General features: G+C 50.4%; 1 protein-coding gene across 1 annotated transcript in view; it reads right to left on the minus strand.

Moving 5' to 3' along the window:
* LOC105099890 (cadherin-23) overlaps nucleotides 1-25,039 on the minus strand; it is a 211,077-nt gene that overhangs the window by 166,256 nt on the left and 19,782 nt on the right. The window contains exons 2-3 of the mRNA XM_064488592.1: nucleotides 8,841-8,912; nucleotides 2,293-2,370 (exon numbers count right to left, since the gene is read on the minus strand). Of these exons, the coding sequence (XP_064344662.1) occupies nucleotides 2,293-2,370; nucleotides 8,841-8,907 (145 nt within the window). The 5' untranslated portion in view covers nucleotides 8,908-8,912. The remainder of the gene's footprint in view (nucleotides 1-2,292; nucleotides 2,371-8,840; nucleotides 8,913-25,039) is intronic.

Raw genomic sequence — 25,039 nt, forward strand, 5'->3', positions numbered from 1 at the left:
GTATATGTATATATTCCACCTACATAATGGAATACTACTCAGCCATAAAAAGAATAAAATAATGCCATTTGCAGCAATACAGATGGACCTGTATATAGATCATCATTCTAAGTGAAATAAGCCAGAAAGAGAAAGAAAATACAGTATGATATCACTTATATGTGGAATCTAAAAAAATGACACAAATAAACTTTATTTACAAGACAGAAACAGACTCACAGACATAGAAAACTAACTTATGGTTACCAGGAGGGAAAGAAGTGGGTGGAGGGATAGATTGGGATTTGGGGATCTGCAGATACTAACTACTGTATATAAAATAGATACAAAACAGGGAACTATATTCAGTATCTTGTAACAACCTGTAATGAAAAAGAATATGAAAACAAATCTATGTATTTATATGTATGACTGAATCACTATGCCGTACACCAGAAATTAACACAGCATTGTAAACTGACTATACTTCAAAAAAAAAAAATCAACCATAGGAAATAGCATGTGAAGGAATGAAAAGGACCCTTTCAGGATTCCGCTCAAGTGCCACCACCTCCCCCAGACCTCTCCTGCTTCATCCTGCCTCTACTCTGCCCTCAGACGGACATCCCCCAACCTCAAGCCCCTCTGGGGCTTAACCAGACAGCCAGCTCAGCCCTTATTACCCACGGCACCCAGGCCTGACACAGTGAGGGGGGGGCACCCCATATATATCTGATAAACTGATGAATGAATTGAAAAAAGTAGAGCTCCTAATGGTGATAAAAGCCACTAACATTCACCATTTACGGATCCACACGCACCGGGAGCCTGCTCAGCTGGCTCCATGCCAGCCCCACACCAGGTCTGGGCATGGGGAGGAGCCACAGAAGAATCCAGGAGCCCATAGACATGCCCTGGCCCAACTCAGAGGGGAGAAAACAGCTCAGCAGGATTCCCAGGGACTTGCAAGTACCCTCTTCAGGTAAGCTAAACCCCTGGAAGAACATTCCAGAGAGCAGACTGCCTTCTTCTTAGACGACCTTTTGAACACCCAGATCCCCAAATGCCAACCTCCAAAACAAGCCTCACAACGCTGATCTGTAGGGGCTGCTCATCAAAGGAGTGGCCACTTTCTACAGACCCCCACCATGGTCCCTAAAAATAGAGCATCACTGGGCCAGGGAGACAATCCCTATAAAAGTCAGAAATACACCTGCTGTGCCCAGCACCTACCTGCAAAAAAGAAAGAAGGGCAGAAAGACCTCTTCAAGGGGCAGCTTGCATACCCTTGCAAACAACAGTGGAGAGCCTGGGGCCACTAAGGCTCCCCTGTTCAAGCAGAAATTTTCTTTGAAGACCTTTTGCACCTACTCTCATCATGCAGGTATGTTTGGTTTTATGTACTTATAAAAGTGTGTTTCAAATGAACTATGAGTTAAATATCTTCACAGCCCTCTCCTCTCCAAGCCATCCTGCTTCATTTTCAAGCACAAGTGATGGCCCAGAAAGATGCAGCACGCCGGCACCTGAGTCCGTGGTTTCTGGCACACAGGTACCCTGGAGTGGGCTGAGCTGACAGAAGAAGTAGTGTCAGCGGAGGTGAGAGGCACCTCCTGGGGTGTGTTTTCCTGCACTTTCACAGCAACGAGTGCCTGCCCATCTGCACAGCTGAAGATGGGTTTGTTTAATTCAACCTCATTTTCTGAGCAGCTCAGGGTCCCCTAGAGCTGAGCTAAGACCTCAGGCTATGCGTGCAGACCTCCAGCTGCAGGTGTAGGAGCCAGGCACTTGGGAGGGGCTCACGAGGTCAGATCTGGTTGACGAGGTGACTCAAGCTGGAGGTCGAGGGGGAAGCACCAGGATGCTCGTGATCACTTTTTAATTAGTTAATTTTTTTCTAATGACAAAAACCGGCATACTCCATGCAGAAAACTCAGTGATCACAGAGAAGTATAAAAAGCTAGAAACCCAACTTTGCAACAGCGTCCATCTTCAAGTTTTCACAAGGAAAAGGAGCAAGCCATTTCACAGGACAAAATGAGTGCAGACGTGGAAGGCAAGCAACTTGGGCTCAAGGTGATAAACTCTTTGACACTGAGAACTCTCGTCTTTTGGAAGGGGCTACCCCAGGAAGTAGTTAGTGCCCCATCACTGGAGGCAACCAAGCAGAGGCCACATGAACACCCACACACCATGAAAGAGGTTCCAGTAATGAGTGGAAGATGGACTCAATTCCCATGACCCCTTTTGCTTGTGGGGAAACAGCCCACCCCACGCCACCTGGCATGCCCACCAGCCCTTGTGCCCACTCACCCACAGGCGTATCCTCACTGATCAGCAGGTATGTGTCAAAGAAGTGGTTGGTGAAGAAGGGCAGTCGGTTCACCTGGCCTGAAAGTTAGAGGACAAGAGCATCAGCAAATACCCTCATGCCAGCTTCATGTATTCTGCAAGGGGCACAGAGTAGGGGCTATAACAGACACTGACCCTGTATCCAGAGCCACAGCCACTTTCCCAGGACCCTAGCAGGTCACTGTTCTGCCTCGAGGAAAGTGGGGGACAATGGCGGTAGGCAGGCAGAAGGCTGCCAGGTCATTAGGTTAGCGAGGCCACCAGCCGCATGTGACTCTTGAGCCCTGGGCCACATGAGGATCTGCTGAAGTGTAAAATATACACAAGGATTTTGGAGACTGTACGCGAAAGTGGGTGTGAAATAGCTCACTCATCGTTTATACTGATTACGTGTGGAAATTACAACAGCGTAGCTCTACTGAGATTAGGTAAAATACTTTATTAAAATGAGTTTGACCTGTATCTAACACAGCACCTAGAAAATTTAAGATCACACACGTGGCTCACACTGTATTTCTACTGGGCAGCCAGCTCTAGACAGAATGACAAGAACAAGGACTGTCTGCTTTGTCAAGCACTGCAACCCCAGCACTCAGAACAGGGCTTGGCACTTAGAAGGCCCTCAACAGCTATCTGTTATATGACGGAATAATCAGCTGATCCCATATATTAATAAGAAGAATAATAATAATAGCTGCCATCTAAGGAACTCTCCTCTATACCAGCCACTTAGACTATCTCCATCAAGCCTCATGGTACAACAGGTGCTGTCATGACCCCATCTTACTAGTGAGGAAAATGAGGATTTCAGGGGATAAGAAATAACTTGCCTAGAGTCACACATCTAGTAAGTGACATGGGCCATAAAGGAACCCAGACCCAGAAGCCTGAGCAGTTAACACTGTCCCACCCTGTGATGGCCTCGGGGTGGGGGCTGTGTCTGGCAGGGGACAGGGTGATACCGGAATGGGCTGATCAACCACCCATTTATGAAGAGCCCCCCCCACCCACATCACAGGTCCCCCACATGAAGCCTCCCTGAGGCTGGCTTCTCCTGCCCCGTGAGCCCCTTCCTAGTGGCCTTCTGTAGGGTATAATATGAAACATATTTGGTCTTTGGTCCTGGTTCCTGGCACAGAATTTCAAAAACCCTTAGAATTTCCGGAGTGATAGGAGTGCCTTTCATTATTCATAAGGAGCCCCCTTGACCACACCTGAGTTTATGCAAATGAGGTGACTTAGAGTGGGGCCGCTACAGGGAACCTCAGGAAGGGGCTGGTCACCAGAAAGTCTGAGAGATGAGAGGGTGGGAACTTTCAGTCCACCCCTTACCTATTGGGAGGGGAGAGGGGCTGGAGACTTCCAAGATTTGATGAGCTTCCAGGTTGGCGGACATACCCCTGTTCTGGGAGGGTGGTGCCCCTGGAGAGGCCTGGAAGCTCCTTCCCACCCCCACCCCCATCTCCCTGGGCATCGCTTCCATCTGGCTGTTCTCGAGTTGTGTCCTTTATATTCAACCAGTAAACGTAAGTAAAGGGTTTCCCTGAGTTCTGTGAGTCATTCCAGCTAACTGAACCTAGGAAGGGGTAGTAGAAACCCCTAATCTATAGCTGGTTGGTCAGAAATACAGGTAGCCTGGGACTTACCACTTACCAGTCCTGTAAGATGGAACCCTTAAATCTGTGGAATCTGACACTCACTCTGGGTGGTTAGCATCAGAATTGAATTGAATTGTTGGACACCAGTTGGTATCCAGAGAGTTGGAGAAGTGGTTGCTGGTGTTGGAAAACGCCCCAGAAGTATGCAAGTGAGGACACCTCCCCCTCTGCCCCTGCCAACCAGGAGGTGGTTGGTCAGCCTCGCGTGGGGCCGATATTGTGCAGCACGCATAAGCGGCTCCTGCTGGGTCTTCCAGGGGCCCTGAACGTGGTGGGCTGCAGCCTTCCCTTCCCTCATTTCTGCTGACCTGGCTCTCTCAGAGCTTGGGCCAGGCTCAAGAACACAGAGACCATCACTTCCCCTCATGGGGGAGCAGGCTCCCCCCTCAACCCCCAATTGGTCAGGAAACCAGGCTGATGTCACCTCTGGTCCCACAAACATTCCAGCCTCTCTCTCCCTTCCTGACCAGGACTGCCAGCTCTTTGGCCTTCACCTACCAAATTCCTATTCATCTTTCAAGTTTTCTTAGATGTCGCTTCTTCCAGGAAGCCCTCCTGAGCACAGCAACTACACATATGCACTCACCCACACCCCTCCACCCTCTCATATGAGGAATCTATTACTCCTCACACACACAACAGCCTTAGAAAGAGGCCAGTGGTCAACGGCCTCACCTTTGCTTGGAACTTCCTAGTCGTGTGACCTCCCCATACCTCAGTTTACTAAGGTATATAATAGCGATCATAATAGGACTCACTTCATGTCTGTGCCGAGGATTAAATGAGATTACGTACATAAAGCGCTTAGGGCCGTGTTCCTGCACACAGCAAGCACTCGATAAATGGTAGCTTTTATTAATATTGGTATTAATAACAGTGCTGCGTGCTCAGCCAGAGGGTGATGCCACTGATCCCAGATAGGGGACTTGGGCTCCCTTATGGAAAGCAAGAAGGCTCAGGGTGCCCAAGAGAATTCAGTGTGGGCTCCGGCGAGTGGGGGAAGGAAACCAGTGAAGAAAAAAAATCACCCACAGCAGCATCGTTCATTTTTAAATTTGACTTTACAGGACCTGCTGGCAATCAGCTGCTGAGAGCATTGCACCGGCAGCTGGGCAGAGCCTTGGGGACATGCGTCATCTACCACATACCAAGCAGGACCGTGTCCTCGGAATGGGTCCAGCCACCCCAGGAGGCCCGGTGGCCTTGGGCTGCCGGTGGGGACTGGGCAGGTGACAGGAGGGGGTGGGAAAGGGGCATGCCCACAGGTTGCTTGTTCTCTTAAAAGATACTTTTAAGGCACAACAGCTGTGTCCTCCAGAGGCGAAACTGCTGTCTCAGGATCTTTGAGGCCAAGTGGGAATGTGAGTAGGTGTACAAGGGGAGGGGACAATGGGTGATTTCTGTGAAGGAAAGCGAGTCCTGCTTCCCGCACCCACGACCCACCCCTCTGTCCCCACCCCACACAGGCTTATTCCCTGCGTCCACACCCACTGTTCACTCTGCCCCGGACGCCCTCTCCCCACATCCCCAGCCCACTTACACTGATCATTCTCTACAAAGTAGCTGGGATCCCATGAACTTTAAAAAATACTTCAAACACCCCAACAGGACTCAAGCTTTTAACCACCACAGGCCTGAGGGGAGAAAGGAGTCGGGGAAGGCTCAAGAGAAGGCGGCATTTGAGCTGCTGCTGCTGGATGACAAGTACATCCCCCCACAAGCGTGGAAGGGAAAGATCAGGAAGGATGCAAAGCCTGGGAAGATGTGGAGGAAGGGAATGGTCATGGCACCCGATGTGGGAAGGACCGAGCATCTGCCAGGCCAGGAAACACAAACTTCACTCAGAACCGTAGGACAGGAGATTCCTCTTAGGGCTTAAGGGACCCCAGTGAGTGGCAGAGCCTGGACCGGAACCAGGTCAGCCTGACTCCAGCCCCGCCTGCCTCCCCCGGCCTCTGAAGGCTTAGTGGCTTTCACTGAGATCCCCACTGGGCAGAGCCCTAGACCCCGCCCCACATACCCCCATGCCCCTACATCCATGACAAGGAAGACACACTGGACAGGGAGTACAGAGCAGCATGCAGGAGCAGAGCTGAGACCTTGTATGCCCTGCCACTCGCTGCTGTGTGACCTTGGGCAAATCCCTCTACCTCTCTGGCCCCAATTTCCCAGCCTCAAGATGGGGACAAAAAGCCCTCACTGTCCTCCCACCCTGCCTCCCTGCCAGAGGTGTCCTCTGCTCAGCATCACTGTTACGGTGGCTGCAGGGTGATGCATAGGAGCCCAGTGGTAAGGGGCCTGACATGCTAATGACAGGTGGGGCAGCCAGGGCAGCCCCGAGGTCAGGGGCTCCTCATGCCCAGCACGTGGGGACTGCCTGTGTGTCCCAGCAGGATGCTCACTCTCAGGCCTTTGCCTCTTGCCTTCCCAATAAATCCACAGAATGAGAAATGCCAGGGAGCACACTGAGGTGTGTGGGTTGGGGAGGAGGAATCTTTGGTAGAGATTACAGGCTGACAAAGGGGTGTGATATTGAGGGGTTGTTTGTCCCTGAGCCTGACCCATCACTGACTGCCAGGGATGGGAGAATAGATCAGCTGGGGCTACAGGGCCAGATGGAAACAAAGTGGGGAGGGGCAGTGTGGTGTGGTCCGGGGGACAAGGCAAGGGCTAGGGGTCAGGGGCAGATGCTGGAAGGGCAGGCTGGGAAGATGGTGCCCTTCAGTCCCTGAAGTGAGCCATGGCCCCATCATGCCAAAAGAACAACACTGGCTGCCTCCAGTGGGGACCGGGAAAAAGGACTGTGCCAGCAATGATATATATACATATATACATACATATATACACATGCAAAGCAGGCTAGCTCACAGGCAGGTTAGAGAACTGCTGAGTGGCCTCAGGACACTTGCTTAACTTCTCTGTTTTCTGTGCCCCATTTTTCTAACCCTAGAAAAAGATACAGCTGATAATAAAAGAGCTAGCACTTGGTGCCTAATATGCACCCGACACTATTGTTATCAGACGAATTAATATGTATATCATTGCTCTTGGGGGATGCTGTCCTGGAAAGTGCTTGATATACATATTAATTCATCTGATCATTTTGACAACGCAAGGAGCAAAGTCCTATTGTCCTTCCTATTTAAGAGAGAAGGAAGTTGAAGCACGAAGCTAAGAAACTTGCCCAAGGGAACCCCTTGGAAAACTGGGGCCTGAACCCAGAAGTCCTGGCTCTGTGCTGCTGCCTTGTGCCCACTTTGGATGCACGAATCATCTTCATCCAGAGAGCGCAAGGGGATTCTGCCCCCTCTTCCAGGAAGGCAGCCAAGCTCTTAGAACCTGTTTTATTCTTACATATGTATTCCTTTTTTATAGGGCAGGGAAGGGTATGAGAGTCCAAGGTCATAGAGTCCCTGGGGAGGCTGAAGAAAGTATCCTGACCTCCATTATCCAGCAAACCTAGAGGGTCAGAGCTGGTTTCAGGGGCCTCTTACTGCAGCCTCCCGGAACGGGACAGAGAGGGAAAGGAGGGGGATATTTTGACAAAAGCCCTGATGGAGGACAGAGACCTGGATGGAGGTCCAGCTGGGCCCTGCTGTATATGACCTTGGGCCAATTTCTCCAGGCATCAGTTTCTCCTCTGTAAAATGGGCTGGGAGGTAAGAGAGTGTCTGAGGCCCCTTCCAATTCCACCCCTGAGAGTCTGAGACTGGACCGTAATCCTGGGCTGCCTGGTTGGGAGTGAGCTCCCCATCACTGGGGCCTTCCAGCAGAGATCCCTCCAAGTATGGAAGTAGGAGAGGAGACCTCCAAGGGACTCTCAGGCAGCAGCACGCCAGCAGCACTCCAATAAGCATGAAGCTTTGGCTTCCTCCAGAGGCTGCCGGCTCCCTGGAGCGGGAGCAGGAGCGCGTCCCCCTCAGGAATGTGTTTGCCTGTGTCACCAGGCACGCCATGCCCACAGCCCTTCCCTAAAGACATCCTGGCCCCAGGGGACACTGAGCCAGCTGTGCCTGCTGTCCTGGCCTTCTTACATGCAGACCGAAGCTGCTTTGCTCCTGCTGTCCAGGAGGGGCAAGCGCCCAGGCCTTTGCTGGCCTCCTCTGTAGGCACTAGAGCTGGCACTGACCTGGCTGCTGCGAGGGCGGGAGAAGGAGTGCTGGTCCTCCCTGCAGAGAGCCAAGACTCCTTGTGGCCACACCCTTGCTCAGGCTGTTCCCTCTTCCAGGATTCCCTCCTTCCCGCTCCCCTGCTCTAAAATGACTTCTTGGTCTTCAGAGCCTGGATGAAACATCTCCCTTCTGGCCGGACTCCCCAGTGCCCACATGCTCAGTTAATCTTTCCTTCTGAGGGGCTCCTCTGGAGCTCTCTACGTCCTTTATTACCACACTGTTCACCCTGTTTGTAGCAAATCCTACCTGCGTCTCTTCCCCCTACTAAACTCTGAACTCCTGAGAAGGTCATTTCTTTCATACTCTCAGAGTTGGACACAGTAGGTGCTCAAAAGACAACTGTGAAACGGAATAGAACTGTGGCCAGTCTGTGCATCCCAGAAGAAGGCCGGTTCACTGTCACAGATGCCTCCCCTTAGAGCTCAAGTATTTCTCCAGGCTCCTCCTCTTCTCTCTTGTGTCCCAGGCCCTGGGGATGGCTGGTATTTTCAGCCCTGTCAGTGCTGCAGAAGCAACTGAAGCCCGGAGAGGGAAGTGCGTGCCCAGTCACACACACAGCAAGGCAGGTGCTCCAGAGTCTCTGAGCAGCCCTATCCCAGAGCACAAATCCCAACCACACACCCTCCAGCCTGGCCTCCCATGCTTGCTGTTGGGGGACAGGGTGGAGGGTTGAACTTACCCCAACATCCCGAGATCAGCACAAAAAGCCAGACCACATGGCAGCTGGTGGCAACGTGGCACCTCATGGTTCCTAGAGACAAAAGAAGGAGAGGGTGAGAAGCCTCCCACTGGAGGGGCCCTGCACTTTAAGCTGCTCCAGCACTACCCCACCCCTATAGCTCTGGGGAGCTTTGGGCCTGAGAAGGGAGGAGAGGGAATCAGCTCAAATGGGGGGTGGGGGCAGGGAGGGGACATGGGAGAGAAGAGAAGGTCTGTATCATGTAGTTTTGTCATCATTCAATGCCAGGTATAACACAATGGCTTGAGGATGACTGACTGGGCTGAGGGCGGGGCAATAGTCCCCTCCCTGACCCCATGGAGGCTAACTGCACAGCCTGTGGGCAAAGCTCAGTGGACACAGGGACGTGCTCATGATGCATGCTGGGCTTAGTGGGTGGACGGAGAGGACATTGCCTCCATCCTCCAGGACAGCATCCCCCAAGAGCAATGAAGCCTGGTTAGTGGGGACAGGTTAGGAGACAGGTGCCCAGCAGAGAGACAGGAATCTCAGAGCAGGTTGGCAGGCCTCCACCTCCCAGCTGAGGTGGCCATCGAGCACATCTTTTCCTGTTTGTATATCTACCATATCATCTCATAACCTTCGATATGAAAGGAGGCAACATACTGTGGTATCCAAAGAAGCAGAGGTGGGAGGTAACCTGTCCAGCACCCTACAGAAAGTGTGTGGAAAGCTGGAGCCGGGAATTTTTCTTCCCTGGCCTAAGCTCTAGAGAGATCTGGAGCCCAGCTGCCAGAGGCTCGGCAAGGTGAGCTCCATCTCTAAGCATGGCTGCTCCCTCCCACCACAGCTGTGGCCTGCCCAGCCCCATTACAGCAGGTCCATGGTCCTCTGGTTCCTTCTTACGCCTGCAGCAACTCCAGAGCAGGCCTCCCTGGAGACAGGCAATGATACCAGGAGGGGCCCAGGCTCTCACCTGGGAATCCCTGCCTCCTACTCAACAGTCAGCCCTATTAGCGCTCTCACCTCTGCATCTCCACGGCCTAGCCAAGGGCCCGCACATCCTCCTTCAGAGAGCACCTCCTGTACGCCTTGTCTGGGGGTCATCATCCTCCTGGGCTCAGGAGGTGAGGACTGGAGGCTGAGAGCCATTACACAATTTGCTCAGAGACCCCCAACTAGTGAGTGGTGGGGTCAGCCTCAAGTTGACATACCACCTCCCCATCAATAAATGATCAGGAAAGACTTGGGAAGGAGAAGAGAGCTGAAGGAAAGGATTTTTTTTTTTTAGACACTTCCACTTCTCTGCAAGATCTCAGCACAAGAGCTTCAGAAAGGGCCAAGAGCTCAGATCCCTTGGTTCCAGACCTGGAGCCGGCTCCCTCCCTCAGCCCTGAGCTGGGAGGAAGATAGAGTGACCCCACCGGGTGGGTCCTGACCCACACAGCATGCAATGACCTGCAATGCCTGTGTGTTTTCCTCCGAATGATGTACGGAAAATGCCCTACTTACAAGCTATGAAACAGTGATGTGGGAAATACAAGAGTCAAGATGTTCTTACATAACGAAAGACGAACACCTCCATCATATGCCTATGTTTCCACCCCCTTGAGTTTACAAAGGTCAAGAGCCTATCACAGGGGCCAGCCAGGGAATATAAATGAGGAGACCCCAGTGGAGGAAATGACCGCCGTTCGGAGGCCACACACTCTGTCCAAAAGCGGCAGCTGCTGCTATGTTTCAGCCAAGAGGAAATGTGGGCCCAGTGTGCCCAGAGCTGCTGATTTTTCTCAATGAAAAGCTGGAAATGTGGCTTTTAGGATGAATTCAATTTTTAAATGTTGGCAAATAATTTCATTTTTTATGAGCCAAACATGACCCATCTGATGGCCAGAGTGCGCAGCTCAGTCCTGGTGTGCATCCTACGAGGCCCTTCTCCACACCAGAGCAAGTACATTTCTGTTACACACATGTGCGAGCAGTGTGGCCGCTGCTTCTCTTTAGGGTGAGGGAGTCACCCTTTACACAAAAGAAACCCAATTTTCTCATGTCATGATATTTCAGACGACCCTCCAGGTCGGTACTGCCACATCTATGTCCTACATTTTCAGAGCTAGATAATAGCTCACAGTATCAATGTTTCATGCCAAAGACAAAAATCCCCTGTTGTTGAGCATGTGGGTGTTTCCAGGTTCCTGCCACCCTGGCAGTGCCACAGTGGACATCTCTCTGTATGTAACTGTGTTGTGACTTGGCTTGGTCTTGACCTTGGTTCTCCGACAAGCTTTATGGGGCCAATTAAACACAACACAGAGCACGTATGTAAACTTTTCTTAGACATTGCCATATTACCTCTGGAAAGGCTGTGGCAACTCCCACTCTCTCCAGAGGTGTACAAGAGGGCCTCTGTACCCACCCAGAAGTCATCCCTCTTTTAAATGGCTGCCAATCGAATGCATGAAAAATGGTATGGCATTGTTGCTCTCATTTGCATCTCCCTAAGTACTAGTGAGGTTGAACACGATGCCTTTCTCTAAATGTGCAAACCACCTGCCATCTGTTATCTTGCAAGAGCTTGCCATCTCCTGCAAAGAAGCTAGCCAGCCTCGCTAGCATTATCCTTGATTTACAAGTGGAGAAACCGAGGCACGGGGCAATTAAGTGCCAATCTGACATCTCCCAGTGAGTGAGTGCCTTTACAAAAAAATTCTCCAGGCCTATGCCTTTCCAAACCAGATGTTATAAGACTTAAACAACATCTGCTAAGAAGATCATCCACAAATAGCTGGGAGTGCACACCATTCTACGGGGTGTTGCAGGAAGTTTGCAGTGAAAGGAAGGAAGGAAGAAAATGAACAACTCCCACAGGCCTAGGGTTTTTACAGGTATTATTTTATTCAATCCTCCCAAATACTCTAGATGTAGCTATTTTTGCCCCATTTTACAGATGAGGAAATTAAGACTTAGAGCGGTCACTCTAGGATTGGACCTGAGTCCCACACTATTTCCATCACATCATGCTGTTGTCCACTCGCAACCCCAATCACCCCATTTCCTAATCTTTAAAAAAGGAAGGCATGTCCCTTCCTTCAATGAGCACAATACACAGCACAGTAGTCACAGGATGAATGTGACACAAAGAAATGAGCACATGTGCATAACACACCCGCATGCGTGATGCATCTCACTTTCCCCATGCTGGCTCAGGCTCCGGCACCACCAGGCACACTGGCCCCACTTTCTCTCATTACATGTCTGTTTCCCCTTCAGAGGCACTCACATGGCTTCTGTGGCCCTCTTCTGTCAGTCCAGGGCAGCCAAATACAGACCTCACTTGGCAGGATTGGCTGGGGCCACCTCTGGAGCAGGTGGAAGCAGGGACCACCTTCGCTCCATCCTGACTCTCCATCCTTGCCTTGGGGCAAGGTGGCACAGATGCTAGGTCAAGGGTGAAGCAGAGTAGCCAGGCTGAAGTGGGTCCATCCTACTACTAGGTTTTCCCCAAGATCTCAAATCTCATTCTTCCTCTGTCCCCTTTGGCCATGAGGAGGAAAGCAAGGTCCAGAGAGAACAGATAAAGCGGCAGTGGGAAGAGGTCCCTGGGCCCCGACCTTCAGCCCAGGTGTCGTGACAGACGCTGCCTTTGTCTGCCGGCATTCCCTTGGTGCGGGGGCTGTAGCGAGCGGCATGGGTCCCCCGGGAGAGCCTGACCTCGCTCTGCCCTGTGCAACGGCTGTTACCCCAGCTGCGAGCCCTCCCACTTCCCGCCCAGCAGAGCTGCATGGCCTCCTCCACCGTGTGAGGCTGCACTGCCATCAATAAGCAGGCTGGGCTCCCACTGAGCCTTACCTGCCCCTGCTGGACCAGGACACACAGACACACCCTTCTGCACTGGGCTTCCTGTCTGGGCCTGCGATAAGCGCCAGAGACCTGCTCCAAAGGTACGAGCAGGGTTAGAGCCGACTGCCCCCAAATTTTTGAGGTGCCTGGCTTAGACCCCATTCTGGCAGGAAGCTTTCTAGAAATCTCTCAAACATATCCACTGCCAAGAAGACCCAAAGCCAGGCCACAAAGCCCTCAGGCTGCCAATTTTCAACATCCTTTTTCAAGCCAAGCCCTTAACCAGGCACTGTGTGAGGACACAGGGTCATGAGGATGACTGGAAAGGCATGTGAAGTGTCAAACAAGCAATGAGCCTGTTGCTCCCCAGGGAAATGCGAAGAGAGAAATTTCAAGCCTTCCAGGGGAGGTGAGATGTGAGCTGCACAGAGTTCACGGGTGCATAATGCTAATGTTTACACCAGCCACTGTGGTATATAGTGTGTCCTACATGCTGGGGCTCAGAGAGGTTAAACAACTTGCCAAGGGTCACAGAGCTAGTAAGTGGTCAAGTCTGGATTTGAACCTCATTCTGATGACCATCAAAGATCAGTCTCCCTGCCTCAGTCTCAACCCTTGCTGAGCTCAGACATGTGCCCCAGGGCAGGCCCAGGTTGAGGGCCTGGAGGGCAGGACCCTGCATCTACTCAGAGGCCATCGGGCCAGGCCTGGGTGAAAATCCAACATACTTCACAGCCCCAGTATACAGGAGCCAGCACCAGGGCCAAGTGCATGTGCCAGGAAGAAAGGGTACAGCTTGGGCTGGCGAGTGGCCTCCTATTTAGTCTGCCCTTCCATGCTGTTGGCATCTCACAGGCATTGCTTCTGGAACTACTACCAATAAGACAATGCAAACACCCCAGAGGTGACCAAGTCTCCTCCTCCTCACCCCCATCGCCTCCTCCAGCACCACGCCTGAGAGGTTAACACCTTTGTCCTTGGTGGGAGTTGGCTACAAAATTTCTGAGATTCAAGGCAGCAATCTTCCCACACTTGCCTCCATCTCTTTCTGTCATCAGCCCCAAAAGACCTGCTGCTCAGGGAGGCCTGGACTGAGGGCTGGCAGAGGAGGCTCTGGCAGGTGGCACAGTTATAGCATCCAGGGAGTCGCCTCACACAGGTATCACCTCCTGCCAAATCAAATCAATGCCTCTGTGTACACCCCAGATTGCTGTTGAGCTGCAGGGAGAGGCTTCTGAGCACATGTGTACCCTGACATCACCTGCTGTATGCCAGGCACTGTGCTAGACATCAGCATACAGAAGAGAACAGTTGAGGACCTGGCCTAGGGGGAGCCAGCACTGCCAGAGAAGACCAACACAGACAGTGTCGGTGAGCAAGTTGTATAGTGCGTTCAGGATGATAAGTGTTAAGGAAAGAGGAAAGGTTAGCACAAGTGATCTGAGTGTCACTGAAGGTGATGTATGAACAAACACTTGAAGAAGCAGAAGAGTGAGCCATGTTATCTGGGAGAAACGTCTTCTGGGAAGAGAGAACAGCCTGTGCAAAGGACCTGAGGCAAGAACGTGCTAGCATGCCTGAGGAACAGTGAGGAGCCCAGTGTGGCAGGAGCAGGGTACATAGTGGGGAGAGTTGCAAGAACCGAGGGCAGAGGACAATGGGCCCATAACAGGCACCTTGTAAATCACTGATGTGACGGTACTGAGAGTCATGATCTTCAGACAGCCAAGAGTGATGAGAATGACTCAAGTTTTAAAGGAGCATGCTGGCTGCAGAGTTGAGCACTCACTGTGAGAGGCAAGGGCAGACACAGGCAGACAGGTGTGAAAGCTACTGCAGTGATAAAAGCCAGAGATGGCCAAGGGCTCTTGCCAAGGACTCAGGTAGGGGGTATGAGATCTGGCAAATTCTGGGCATACTTCAAGGTAGAGCTGAGAGGGTTTCCTGCTGGAGAGGGTGTGGCTGTGCTAGAAAGAACTGAGCCCGAAGGTTTTGGCCCAAGCACCAGAAAGGATGGAGTTGCCATTAACCAGGACAGGAGAAAGCTGCGGGTGGAACTGGCAGAAGGGTGAGATCAGAAGCTCAGTTCAGGACACAGTGGCTTTGGAAAGGCCACTGACAGCCAAGGAGCAGCACTGGACAGGCAGTGGGATACCCTCAACTAGAGTTCAAGCCTGAGGTGGAGCCAGAGATGTAAACGTGGACGTCATCAGCCCTTGAAGCCACCAGGGGACAAGATCACCAAGGCTCCCGCATCCTCAAGCTGACACAACTTGACTGAAATCAATCGATATGTGAAAATTGTATGCAGAGTGCGAAGATGTGTACGCCCCGTGGCCCAGCAAGTCCACTTCCAGAGCTTTAGCTGAGGAAATCACCATGACTGTGTGTGGACACTGGGCCACAGAGATGTCTGTTGCTGCGTTGTTTATGACAGTGGGACAGCCCAGACACCCATCAGGGACTGGTTCAATTGCAGGATGTCCACAGGAAGCACACAGAGGATTGTGTATGGCTGTGTACGTGTGAGAATGTGGCCGGCGTGGGGTGCAGGGTATATATATAGGACTGTTATGTGAATCAGTGGCTTTATCTAATTGGTGAGGTTATGGCTGATTTGTATTCTTTACATAGTATCTACAATTTCCTCATTTTCTATAGTAAACATCCAGTGTTCTTACAATCAGAGACCTAACTTGTGTCCACTCTACCAAAATGTTGCCAGCAGCCTGTGAACAGACAACTCTGATTAGAAAGTTCTTCCCTGCACTCTGCTGAGTCTCCCTGAGGCTCACAGTCTGAATACCAGAGGAGACCCTGGTTACTGGGAGGGTCCCCGTTGGTCCTCTGGTTAACTGCACCCCTCTACAGCTACTCAGACCCTTCTAGGACAGTGCTCCCTCCCTCCCAAGCAGTGGGTCCCAGCTCAGAGGAACCCGCTTCTCTGCTCTGCCAGCCCAGCCGTGCTACCTTCCCAAGCTGGGGGGAGATCTGATCGGGCCCATCATCAGGAGGACCTCCCCACGCTCCACCCACAGAGATCCAGGGGCAGCAGAGTAGGCTAAAGCTGAGGCCTTGGAGACCAGGCCCAGGTCTGAAGCTTGGCCCTGTCCTGAGGCGGGTGGTGTGGGGTGGGGAGCAGGGCAGGTGGTGGGGTAGGGGGGTTGAGGAGGTTGGGGGAGACTAACAATTCAAAAGAAAAATGAGTGCCGGAATGCACTCACTGTTTCACACATATCCAGGCAAACTGGGCTCTGTGAACCACTGCAGGGGACACACCCACATGACACCCACCACCCAGTGGGGCCCCTGTTCCAACCTTGGAGGGCCCATCCTTCCTGTCCCCACTCTTCTCCCCAGGCTGGACGAAGCCAGGTTCCTCGCAAAGCTTCCCCTGATCTGCAGGGGTTTCACCAAACCCAAAATGAAGCCCATCACAGCCTGGCCTCCTGGACAGAGACTGGAAAGTGTGTTCCTCGTTGCTGCCGGCACGAAGCACTCTCCCATCTTCTGGGAAAGTAGTCCACTCTGGGCTCAACTCCCAGACAGGGCCCCCTGGTCACTGTCTCCCACCTCTCCCCGAAGCCTTGGCAGGAGACGCAGGGGCAGAGGGTGCACTCAGCATGGCGAGAGGCAGGGCCTTCCGTCCCAGCAAGCAAGGGGACAGGAAGGAACAGAACAGAGGAGGAGGGAAAGGGCAGGAGGAGACATCTGAGCAGCATTTCAGCTTCTCAGGAATGAGAGATTTTCACAGCAGGGCACCACAATTTAGTTTGAACTGTTATGAATTCCCATAAAATCAGACGCACTCAACTTTGAATAGAAATACAGAAATACACTGCAGAAATCAAAGACAATTTGGGGATTATTCACCACCACTACACACAGAGATGTTCGTGCGTGCAAGGAGGTGCCTGCAGACACCATTAGGACCATGATGGACAAGCCACAGTCGGCCACTGATGGCCACGCTTCAAAGCCCACACCACCAAGGCTGCTGGCTGGGGAGCCTGCTATAAACGGAGGTCACTTACAGAGACCCTACCTGGAACAAAGGAAAAGACCACCTTGTGGCCATTCTATTCTTGTGCCCTACGCTGGGTCCCTCCTGAAGCTCCCACTGAATGAACCCGGGGCCAAGGCCAGTGAGCCAGGCAGGACTGGGAGAGGGGAGGGGCACAGCCTAAGACTCCCATGGTGGCATGTGAGGTGGTTCAGCATCCCCCACGGGAGGCCGGGAGTCTCTGAGTCCCCTCAACCTACACTTGAAAAAAATCATTCAGCAGAAGATACACTTTATTTTATTCTATTCTTTTTGCAAGTAATACACAGACATGGTAAATAATTGTACACATGTGTGTAGAGCAAGAAGTGGGTCTCCCTTCTGCCCAAGCCCACACCTTCCCAGAGGCAGCCCTCGAGGTAGCCCTCTTGAAGTCCTACAGGTACGTATAAGGATGTAGCATACAGGTTGTCTCCCCGTCTTAAAAAAATAAATCCAAGGGTTCTTCATGCTATCCTACTCTTGAGCTTTTTCACATGACAGTATATCCTGAAGATTGTTATATTTTAGTAAATACAGAGCTGCCTTGCTCTTTTTTAGTAGCTAGTGGGGTATTCCATATGGGGGAACCATACTGTAACCTCTGCTGATAGATATTTAGATTGTTTTCAACATTTTGTTTTGAGAAATGAAGCCACAATTCCTTGTTCCCATGACTATACATGCATGTGAAGTAGGAGGTTTTCATATTTTTATAGCTGTTGACAAACTGCTCTCCAAAGAGGGGGCACTAAGTTGTTCTCCCTCCAACTATTAGGGAAGGGCCAGTTCCCCATACCTTCATTAGCACTGGGTACTCACTCTTTTTTTGAGCTACAGGAAGGGCAGCTTAGGCTCCTGATCCTCAGGCCCCCAGTCCCATCAGTGTGAGGAGGAAGAACAGAGTTTATCAAGGTCCTAGTTCTCCCAACCCCTGACTCACCAGCTGGCCAGCCAACAGACCTTAGCCCAGCTCTGGCATGATGCTGAAATCTGCACCCTCTCCCTCCAGGGGTCACTGCCAGTAACCACACCCTGCGCTCTCCCTCTGTGCCTCAGCCAGGCTGTCCTCTCCATCTGGAGCACCACCTGGCCCCACCTTGTATGTCCAGCCCCACCTTCAAGGCACAGCTCTAACGTCACTTCTTCCATGAAGCCTTCCTGGATCCCTGCTGGCAATGGAATCCTCCTCAGCTCCACTTATCCTCTGTGTATTTCTGAAGACAGCTGTCCCAGCTGCAAGGGTCAATCAGACTTTCATAAAACTTCCTTCTCCCAGAAAACCCTCAGCTCCTTGCAAGCAGAATCCACTTTATCCCATACAGCCATCTGCCCACTTAACATCTCCTCTTGGTGCATCTCTAACATTTAACCCATCTGGGGGAAATCCAATTTCTTCTCCAAATAGGTATCTATCCTCACCTTTCCCATCTCAGTAAATTCACTTCCACTGATACATTCTTTTGATTAATTCAGTTAACAAATATCTTTCATGCATCCAATAAGTGGCACTTTCCACCTTATCCCCTTGATCACCATATTTCAGGCACACTAGCCATTTCTCAGACTCAAACTTGCCAAGTTCATTCCCATCTCTTGGTCATCAATGTGGCTGATTGAATTATTGGTCCCAATCCTTCCCTCTGCATAGGACTGAGCATCTACTCCCATGCTGGGGTCTCATGATAGGCAGAGCATGCTGTCCCACTCTAAATGCTGGGCTTGGTCATGTGACTTTCTTTAACTAACAGATGCTCTGGCCAAGCTCCTTACTAGCAGAAGCATGACCCTTGTGCAGAGGGGCTCGCCTCGCAAGCTCCTGCCTGTCAGGAGAAGAACATGCCCCAGGCAGAGTAAGCAAACTGAACCCGTGAAGGGCCCAGAATCAAGGTCACTCACGCCTAGACTAACATTTGCTGACCCTCCCCAGTCGGTCCACAGACACATGAGAATAAATGATTGTTGTAGCGGTTTGTTACACAGCTTTATTGAGGCAGTAAATGACTGATACCAACACTAAGAAATAGATATACATAAAACCATATAAGAAAATGTAGAGGGAAATCTTCATGACATTGGACTTGGCAATGATCTCTTGGATATGATACCAAAAGCACAGGCAATAAAAGAAAAGATAGATAAATCGGACTTCATCACAATGAAAAACTTCTGTGCATCAAAAGCTACTACCAACAGAGTAAAAAGGCAAACCCACAGAAAATATTTGAGAACCACGTGTCTGATAAGGGATTTATACCTCAAGTATATAAACAACTCCTAAAACTGCTTTTGAGTCCGACTATATTCCACATTGTGGTTTTTGTGTGAAAATCCCCTCTAGGGCAGTACAGTTTTCTGGGAGGCCATTTGGCACAATAAAATTCTGGCCTTAAAAACACTCACACCTTTTGACTTCACAGTTTCATAGGCAGGAATTTCCCAAAGGAAATCGTCAGAATCATAGGACAGAGGATGTTTGTGGCAGCACTGTTTATACTGGTAAAAACAGGCAAGTCAGTAATCAATGACAGAGATTTACATGACTAAATTAGGGTGTTTTCATACAGCAGACTACAAGGCAGCCATGGAAAATCGGAGAACATTTATTGACGAAAAATGTTCCTGGCAAATTGTTGAACAGAAAACACAAGCTATAAGACTACATACAGTGTGTTACCATGTTGGAAAAAGATAAATTATATATGGCTGTATCTGTACAGAAAACACATAGCAACATATTTGTATCTTTATTTTATCTTTGCATAGTGAGATAACAGGTGATTTTTTTATCCTTAATGTTTTTCTGTATTTTCTAAGCTATCTGCTTTGGGTTACTAATAGTATTTAAACAAAGTAGCAAATATCCTATTTAAAAACAAACTAGTAATCAAGACAGCATGGTTCTGGCATATAGAGAAACATAGATCAATGTAATAGAACTGAGAGTCCAGAAGTAAAACCATGTGTCTATGGTCAACTGATTTTCACCAAGGGTGCCAAGTCCATTTGATTAGGAAAAAGCAGTCTTTTCAACAAATGGTACTGGGACAACTAGATAGCTACTTGTAAAAGAATGAAGTTAGACCCTCCCACACTCCATCTACAAAAATTAACTCAAAATGGATCCAAACCTAAATGAAAGAGCTAAAACTCTTAGAAGAAAAACAGGTGTAAATCTTCATGACCTTGGATTATGCAATGGTTTCTTAGGTATGACACCAAAAGCATAAACAACAACAACAAAATAGATAAATTGGACTTCATCAAAATTAAAAATATGTATATTTCAGTGGGTTTGGGGGAGGGTAATTAGGTTTATTTTTTTTAGAGGAGGTCCTGGGGATTGAACCCAGGACCTCATGCATGCTAAGCATGCGCTCTACCACTTGAGCTATACCCTCCCCCCAAAATATGTATATTTCAAAGGACACTATCAAGAGAGTGAAAAGACAATCTAAGAATGGGAGAAAATATTTGCAAGTCATACATCTAACAAGGGACTTAGAATATATAAAGAACTTTCACTCAGTAGTAAAAAGATAAATAACAATTAAAGAATGAGAAAAGGATCTGAATAGACATTTCTCCAAGGAAGATGTACAAATGGCCAATAAGCACATGAAAAGATGCTTGATGTCGCTGGTCATCAGGGAAATGCAAATCAAAACCATCCTGAGATACCCCTTCATACTCACTAGTATAGCTATAATCAAAAAGACAGATAATAACAGTGTTGGAGAGGATGTGGAGAAATCGAACCCTCCTACGTTGCTGATAGGAATGTAAAATGGTGCAGCCACTATAAAACAGTCTGGCTGTCCCTCAAGTTATTAAACAGAGTTACCATAAGACCCAGCAATATCACTTCTAGGTATACATTTAAGAGAAGTGAAGATCCATGTCCACACAGAAACTTGCACATGAATGTTCGAGCATTATTATTCTTAATAGCCAAAAAGTCAAACAACCCAAGTGTCCACCAGCGGACAAAGGGATAAACAAAACATGGTGTAGACACACAATGGGATATTATTCAGGCATAAAAATGAATGAAGTATTGAAACAACATGAATGAACCTTAAAAACATCATGCTAAGCCAAAGAAGCCAGTCACAAAAGACCACATATTATGAGTTCATTTTTATGTAATGTCTGGCCAGAATAGGCACATCTATAGAGACAGGAAATAGATTAGTTGCTTAGGGCTGGGGGTGATGGGGTAGGTAAAAGACATGGAGTTCCTTTCTGAGAGGATGAAAATGTTCCAAAATAGACGGTGGCAATGGCTGCACGTTTCCGTGGCTGTACTAATAACCACTAAATAGTACACTCTAAATGGATAAACAGTATCATATGTGAATTATAGCTCAATAAAGCTGTTTGAAAAATTTTAAAAATAAAGGTATAAAGAAAGCAAGCTAGTGTAGAAACTGAAGCGCATCAAAATTAAGCTAGTTAACCTGCCAAGTTCAACCACTGTGCTGACCCTTCTGCTTGCCTCCCTGGGCCCTGCCTCCCACCTGCAACCAGGGAGGCGGCTTGGCCTCACCTCACCTAGCCCCATCTTGCCACACCAGAAACCCATTTCCAGTGGCAAGCCAACCTGGGCTAGGCAGCCCATTTTACAAACACGTAAACTGAGTGCCACAAAGGCTGTCTTCCTTGTCTTCAGCCTTCAGCCTGAGAGCCAGAGATAGAAATGGAGACCCCACGTCCTGAGCCAGTCTCCCCATTCCCTGGCTGGGGAGCCTTTGGAAAGTCCTGGCCAGCCCCTCTCTGTAAAGTGCAAGGTGGACTTTGTTCTCCCAGAATTCCCAGCTCTGCTCTCCTCTGCCTCTCAGACGCTGACCACACACCACAACACTACTACCCCCAGACTAATCAAGATCATTTGCTCAGGGGCCATGCAGGCAGTCAAGGGAACCGCAGGTGGGACCCAGTTCAATTTCCACCAGCTAGCTCACTGGCATCCCCAAGACAAGGGGTGAGAGGGAGGCCAGGACCCCCTTTTTAATTTCCTTTTCTCACCAGACAGATGGAGGGGTCCACATCCGTTCCCAGTCTCCACCTCCTCTCCTTTCACCCTTTCCACTCTCACTCCCTGCACCCCAAAACCTGCCCCCCAAAAGTCTAGAATGCTGGGTAACCATCACCCAACAGTTTCTATGCTACATCCTGAGGCATAACCCCCACCTCTAGGTGGCTGCCAGGAGAACATCTCTCTGCCGATTCTAACTCTGCAAAGGTTTTCTGTAAATGTGACTACAAATCTAGACAGGCAGACATTAGGCCATTCCACAGATGAGAAAACTGAGTGCTGAGAGCATCAACTGGATGCTCAGAATTGGCCAGGGGTCAAGCAGCAGAGCCCAGGCCTCGTCTTTGGCACAGGACCCCAGGGGAGCGGCAGGGAGTGAAGGCAGGAGAGAGAGCACGAAGGCACCCACTTCCTGCTGTGGTCTCACCCACTTGAGCTCTAGAGCCTAGGCCAGGGCAGGCGCTGTCCTGGCAGATGGGCAGGGCGGGCTTCAGGAAAGGCCCCTGCCGGGCTCCTCTTCCCCATGGCCGAGCTTTAATGACTGGGAGCCCATTCATATTCTCTTTCTCTCTCCCGCTGTGATTTCAGCCACACTGGTTCCCTTGCCTGCCTTCCACCCACCCGCTCCAGGACACCTTCCGTGACCTTCGCCAGTCTCTCACTGGCACCTGTACAGCACTCAGCCTCTCCACCTTGTCCTTGGGTGCAAACAGGAGTTCTCAACCACAAGGCATTCGTGAATCGCTGGGAGATCCTGGGCAAGGCATCGGGTCTCTTCAGGCTCCAGTGTCCTTGCCTGACTCCCAGTTCATGCCTCTGCCTGGGCAAGTCCCTAAGGCAAGAGGCTCTTCCTCCCCGCTGGCCATTTGGGAATTCACCTGTCAGGAAGAGGCTAAAATGTCACCTCCCCTGAGGAGTCTCCCTTGATCCTCTCTCAACTCCCAGAAAGAAGCAGTCCTCTGTCCTCTTCTGTGATCCGTGTTAAGTGACTCATGCTGCTTTAAAGCACTTGACATAGGCCCATGTGAGTTTCTGTGATAACTATGCTGAGAGCTCCTCCCCAGCCAGCCCAGAGCCTGCGCATAGTAGGTGCACAGTCAACAATCGATGAATAAATGGATGACGGCCCTTCTAGCTTAACAGTCTGAGGTTGTGGTGCAGGGAAGCCCAGGCCCAAGCCCCACCAGCCAGCAGGAAATCAGCTCTCTGCCAAGTCCAAGGGGGGAAATGGGATCCCATCGGGGGGCCGTGTCCCCACCGCAGGGAATGGGGAGGAGGGAAGACAAGGCCTGGGGTCTCTAACAGTAAGCCAATAGTTTTCCCTGGAAGTTAAGTGATAAGTCTTCTCCAGATTGTCTGTGACAGCTGCTTCCTCCCCACATAATTGTGTGAGATGCTGTTTGATTGTTTTTATGCTTATTAATATCACAGCTCCCAAAGGGAGAAAGAGGAGCCCCGTGGAGACTTGATGGGGAAGGAGTTTTGGACCTTCCAGCAAGAGCTCAGTGCAGAACCAGGGTCCCACCAGGCTGGCTTACTGTGGGGCAGGGAGAAAGGGACAATTCCACGTGGGGACCATCAGAAGGTTGGAGTGAGACATCTGAGCCAAACCTCTGCTCAACCTGTTTGCCCTCTGTACAAACCGAGAGAACAGCACCTACTCGGCAGACGTTATGAGGATTAAATGAGCATCCTCGAGCCTGCCTCGCACATGGTGAGCATCCCACTGATTCAAACACCTTGCTGCATCCTCAGTCCCTGTCTCTTCTGTCTAATTTACAAAACACTAACAACTGTAGTAGCAACAGCAATGCCCATTCTGCATGTAGAGCATGTCACTGTGGTCACACTGATCACAGCCCCACCCCACCCCACACCGGGATCGCAAGCCAGTGAGAGCAGGCGCCACATGGTCTCAGACAGAACAGAGCGCACTACCCATCCTGCCCGCCTGGCTTGGGGCTGCCTTTTAGGTCATCGGCTCTTATAGCACCCTGTAGGTGGGAATAGCACCCACTGTTCCAGATAGTGAGACTGAGTCAGTGAGGATAAGAGGCATAACCCCAAAACCCTGAAGTTCTTGGACCTTGGTTTGACTGACTCAACTAGGAATTTTTTTAGGCAAGCCCCAAAGCTGTCACCTCCTGCCACGGCCCTCCCTGCCTCCCCCATCCCACTCCTCAGCAAACAGACTCACCCACAGAGGCCAAATCGCCCTGCCAGAACCACTGGCTGGCTATCCCTCTGCCTGTCTGTTGCTAACCTCTGCCCAGATGTGCTCTTCCCTAAGACCCAGCCAAGCAGGGCCTTCCGGCTCCACCTTCCTCCTCTGGAGCCTGGGCAGGAGTGTTTTCAGACCCAGCCCCAGCTGCAGTGCATGATTGGCTATTTGGTTGTCACTGAGCCCCAGCTCTGTAGAGACACAACATTCACAGCAAGTTCCTTCTCCTCCTTGTACAGGTAGCTTGGCCATTGCCTCCTCCAGGAGGTCTTCCCTGATTTCACCAGCGAGGCTTCAGCAAGACTTCACTGGCCTCTGAAAATCCCCTAGAATTTCAGGGCCCTGCCTTATTCACATTGGTTGCTCTGGAGCCTAACACAGGGGTTGTCACAGCATAGAAGGTGTTTGATATTAGGTTCTGAAAATAGAAAAGAATAAATGGAAGGGAAGGAGGGAGGGAAGGACAGAGAGGAAGTAGAGGACCAGAGCACAACTGCTTCTCCCAAAGAGAGACCACCAGGGATATGTCCCATGCTGAAGACTCCCTGAAATTCTGGAGGCTTTCCCTTCTGCTCCCCCTACCCACAGAGCTGCCCAGGAAAGGGAGTCAAGAGTAGAGGACCCAGGGTTGTGGGGGAGGCAGACAAGTAGACTATTCCTCTCTTCTCCAAGCCTCTGCTTTCCCATCTAGGAAATGGGAATCTGATTTCTCAAAGGCAGAACAAGCATGTGGAGAACTGACAGTGGGTCCTTTGATCAGGAAAACCACCCACATCAGTGCAGGTGGCCATGAAGGAGGTTCAAGGTACCAGGAGCTGCTAGGGCTCACCCCTCACCCCAATTACCCTTCTTCATCACATAAGGAACACTGAAAACCTGGGGCAGAAAGCCAGAACCAGAAGAAACCCAGAGCACCCCAGCAGACTCTCCATTTTGCAGATAAGGAAACTGAGGCCCTGGAGGGAGACAGAAAGGGTGTTAACATGTGTTGAGTACGCCTACCATGTGTTACACTTTCTATAAAGGTATATAGATCCTTACTGCTACCTGGGAGGGGA

The sequence above is a fragment of the Camelus dromedarius genome, chromosome 8, assembly GCF_036321535.1.
Source record: "Camelus dromedarius isolate mCamDro1 chromosome 8, mCamDro1.pat, whole genome shotgun sequence".
In the NCBI taxonomy this organism is placed as follows: Eukaryota; Metazoa; Chordata; class Mammalia; order Artiodactyla; family Camelidae; genus Camelus; species Camelus dromedarius.